At 35.5% G+C, this 3,572-nt stretch overlaps 1 protein-coding gene across 1 annotated transcript; it reads left to right on the forward strand.

Annotated features, from left to right (window-relative positions):
- The first annotated feature begins 2,509 nt into the window (after nucleotides 1–2,509).
- On the forward strand, nucleotides 2,510–3,144 carry LOC110607690 (protein GOLVEN 2). The gene is made up of 2 exons (XM_021746835.2): nucleotides 2,510–2,636; nucleotides 2,751–3,144. Exons 1-2 carry the CDS (start codon nucleotides 2,561–2,563, stop codon nucleotides 2,912–2,914), a joined length of 240 nt encoding a protein of 79 aa, XP_021602527.1. The 5' UTR covers nucleotides 2,510–2,560; the 3' UTR covers nucleotides 2,915–3,144.
- The last annotated feature ends 428 nt before the right edge of the window (nucleotides 3,145–3,572 follow it).

Consider the following 3,572-nt stretch of genomic DNA (forward strand, 5'->3'; position numbering starts at 1 on the left):
CCTGCAATTACATGTATAACCCTTACAAGTTCACTGTTAGGGGTGGTTTCAAGAGTTGTTACCTCGTGTTCAGGCGTCCTCTCTTCTCTACTCTTTCTAGTGAACTTTCAAAGTGTGTCTTCCCTTATTAACCTCTCGATCTCATCTTTTAGCTGTTGACACTCCTTTGTTGTATGTCCATAGTCTTCGTGAAAGTGACAATACTTGGTTCTGTCTTGCCTTTCGGCTTTCTCAAGGTTGAGCTTGAGAGGCCACCTAACCTCCTTGTCATTTTTTCTGATCCACATTAAAATATGCGTTCATGAGTCGTTCGGTGGAGTGTAATTCTTATACTTACTTTGGTCTTCCTTTCCTTAGGAGACTGGATAACTTCTGCGGTCTTCTTCATATCTTCGCCTCTCAAGCTTTTGGTTTTACTTTTGACTCGTCCTTTTGTCCTCTCTCAATACTTGGACTTCATCATCAAACCTAATATACTTATAGACTTTTTCCATTAGCTATTGGTACGTAGCGGCCGAGTTCTTGATTAGGGAATTCATGAACTTGATGTTGCATGTTCCTTTCTTTAACGCTTCACATGCTATCTCATGATTTAATTCATCTACCTGTATTGTTTTTGCATTAAACTATGAGATAATTCTCCTTAAAGACTCGCCTTTTCCTTAGCGGATCTTTCGCAAGTCAGAGGAGAGTTTTTTAGGAGGTATACAAGTAATAAACCTGGATTTAAATCACATAGCAAATTATGTAAAGTTCTAAATTAAACCTGGATTTAGGTGTTGGTACCATTTCTAAACACCTGAGCCAAACCTATGAGTGTTGATGAAACACTCAGCATAACATAAAATTATTGATATCTTGAAGTTGCATTGTTGTTCTAAAGATCGCCAAATGACTTCTAGAATTTGTTATTCCGTCGTATTTATTCAAACTTGGAAGTTTGAACTTAGCAAGAAATGTCTCTGCCAAGATCTCTTTTAATAAGGTCGAGGCATCGTCCAGCCTATAATCCTCCTCCTACTCACCTTTGTACGGCCCGTATCAACTTTCATTCGACATTCTTTGGAGTCTTGTCCGACAACTCCTCTTCCTCTAGTTTGGCCTTTCCCTTGGACTATGTTTGGATTGCCTCTGTTCGATTCCTTGGGGTGTCAATGGAAGCCTCCTCCCTTATCCTGGGAGCAATGCAGGAGACCTCCTCCCGAGTTTATACTACTCGAGAGTGGCCTGTAGCTTTTTATGTACTACAGCATCTGCCTATTATTGAAATTGTTCAAATCAGCTTCATTGGCCATTGATGGGGTATTTTATCCACTACCAAGAGTGGAGGAAATGATTATTGCCTTGTTGACAGCAACCTTAGCAACAAGTCGTGAATTGTCAGCTATTTTTGAGAATAGAAAAAGAAAAGTTCTTTTTTTAAGAGGAAAATGAATTAAAGACCAGTTTCTACTCCAATTGAACAAAGAAAATCTAATGAAATTCACCGCAAGGGCGCCAAATGATGTGGTTAAAATAAGACTATATTGCGATTGGCCAATCTGCAAAAAAAAGAAAGCGAGGTGCCTATGACAGCCATTCCGACACTCAAGTCAGTAAACTGAAAAGGGCGAGTGTAATGTAATGCTTTGAACTCAAGAGTAGTTGTATAAGAATGCGTACCTTGATCTCTATATTCATCTGTTTTTATATTGTAAGAAAATAGAGTTAGTTATCATATCTCTTAAAAATTCGACTAGTACCGGCTAGTGAATATGAGATCCTACAATTATAGATGTAATGGGGATCTGTTGGATTGCGTTTCCTAACGGTAACTTCTCATGGAGTCTCATCCTGTAATTGAGAGGCAAGTCTTGAAAAATTGAGCTAAGACTTACGATGTACGAGTCTTCTTTTCTGCTAGTGGGACCGAGTATCATCTGATTAGATTTTTACCACGTAATCTTGTTTTCGAGTGTCAACTCATAACTTATTTTAGATAATTGTTGTACTATATCAACTATTAATAAATTTTTCATACTATAGAAATTAAATAATAAACATTTATTGAATAAAGCTAATTAACAAAGAAATTAATTAGTAGATTTTTTAAAATCTCGTTTATATTTTAAAATATTTTTTTAAAATCAAGAAACCAATAATGTATATATATATATCACACAAACTAAATAATTTTTCCATTAATTAGAGATGGTAGAGGGGTAGCTTGGATAGGTGGGTAGCCACTAGAGAGACACAAAATGAAAACCCCTGGGCCTAGCTGGATAACCATATGTGAAGAGAGAAGTGACGGATTTATAACAATAGGTTTCCATAGAAGAGGGTCTTTGTCTTTACTAGTATTATTTTCATGCAAAGACAGCCTTCAGACATTGATTTTGACACTTACAAGACCACCTTTGTTCACGTAGAATTACAACAAATTAAAACTTGATTGCTACACTTGTCCAAGTATATCTCCAATTTTCTATATAAGAGATCAATCTTGAAGACCTATAAACAAATCATCAGCCAATTCACACTACACCAACTGAGATCACAAATCCACAAGGCTTGAAACATGGCAAAAGCTCCATGCAAGGATCTTCTTCTTGTGGCCTTTATTCTGCTTTGCTTTGTATCCATTGGAGCAAGAGGTAATTAATTAATTAATCAATAAACTCTCTATTCTTTGAAGTTGATTAAGATTTATGAAATAGCAGAGATATATATATTTCTTTAACAGCTTTTTCTCCCTTTCTCTTCTGCAGGAAGGAGCTTGCAAGTGGCAAAAAGCAATAATGAAGTAGAGAAGGTAAAGGACCATCAAGAAAATTCCTTCACATCCAAAGGAAATGGGGTGACCCCAGATGCTGATGAACTACTGCGAATGGACTACAGTGGCCCTCAAAAGAAGCCTCCAATTCATAATTAAACTGGGAAAAAATTTTGTTAGCCAACTCCAAAACTAGCAAAAAGAGATGGATATTGGAGTAGGGTCTACTCTATATGGAGTCTTTCTTTAAAATGAGAGCATGTCAAGGCTTTTAAAGAACTGACTGCAACTGTGAAACTTAATTATGGCTAGCTAGGTTTTAAAGGTAATATTGGCTTGTAATACCTAAAGTAGTTACAGAATACAAAGGAACATTTATGTTTTTGTTATTTTTTAAGTTGAATTCTTTCAGAGAGTTGTTAAAAAATAAATAAATTAATAATTAAATTGTTGCGAACTGCTAAGTATGCAGCTTCTGATATTAATCTGCATGCAGGTTTTCTACTTGCTTGGTTTCTATATTAGATGTAAAGCCTCTGATATGAGACGGTGAGTAGAAAGTCCAAACTCCCAAAAAGAAATTACAAGATGAAGAGAGAAAGAAAGAGAGAGAGTGTCCTTGTTGCCAGAGATGATGGAACTCCTTTTTATAGTTTGAAAATCAAGGTCTAAAATCTGGCATTTTCCACTAAATTGCTAAACTCCAGTACATTGTCCAACGAATTAATCAAATATGCACAACTTATCTAAATTTAAAAAACAAATCCTTTTATTTTCTATAAAAAAAATAAAAAAAATTAATAAATTAAATTTTTAG

Source organism: Manihot esculenta, chromosome 13, assembly GCF_001659605.2.
Source record: "Manihot esculenta cultivar AM560-2 chromosome 13, M.esculenta_v8, whole genome shotgun sequence".
Taxonomy (NCBI): Eukaryota; Viridiplantae; Streptophyta; class Magnoliopsida; order Malpighiales; family Euphorbiaceae; genus Manihot; species Manihot esculenta.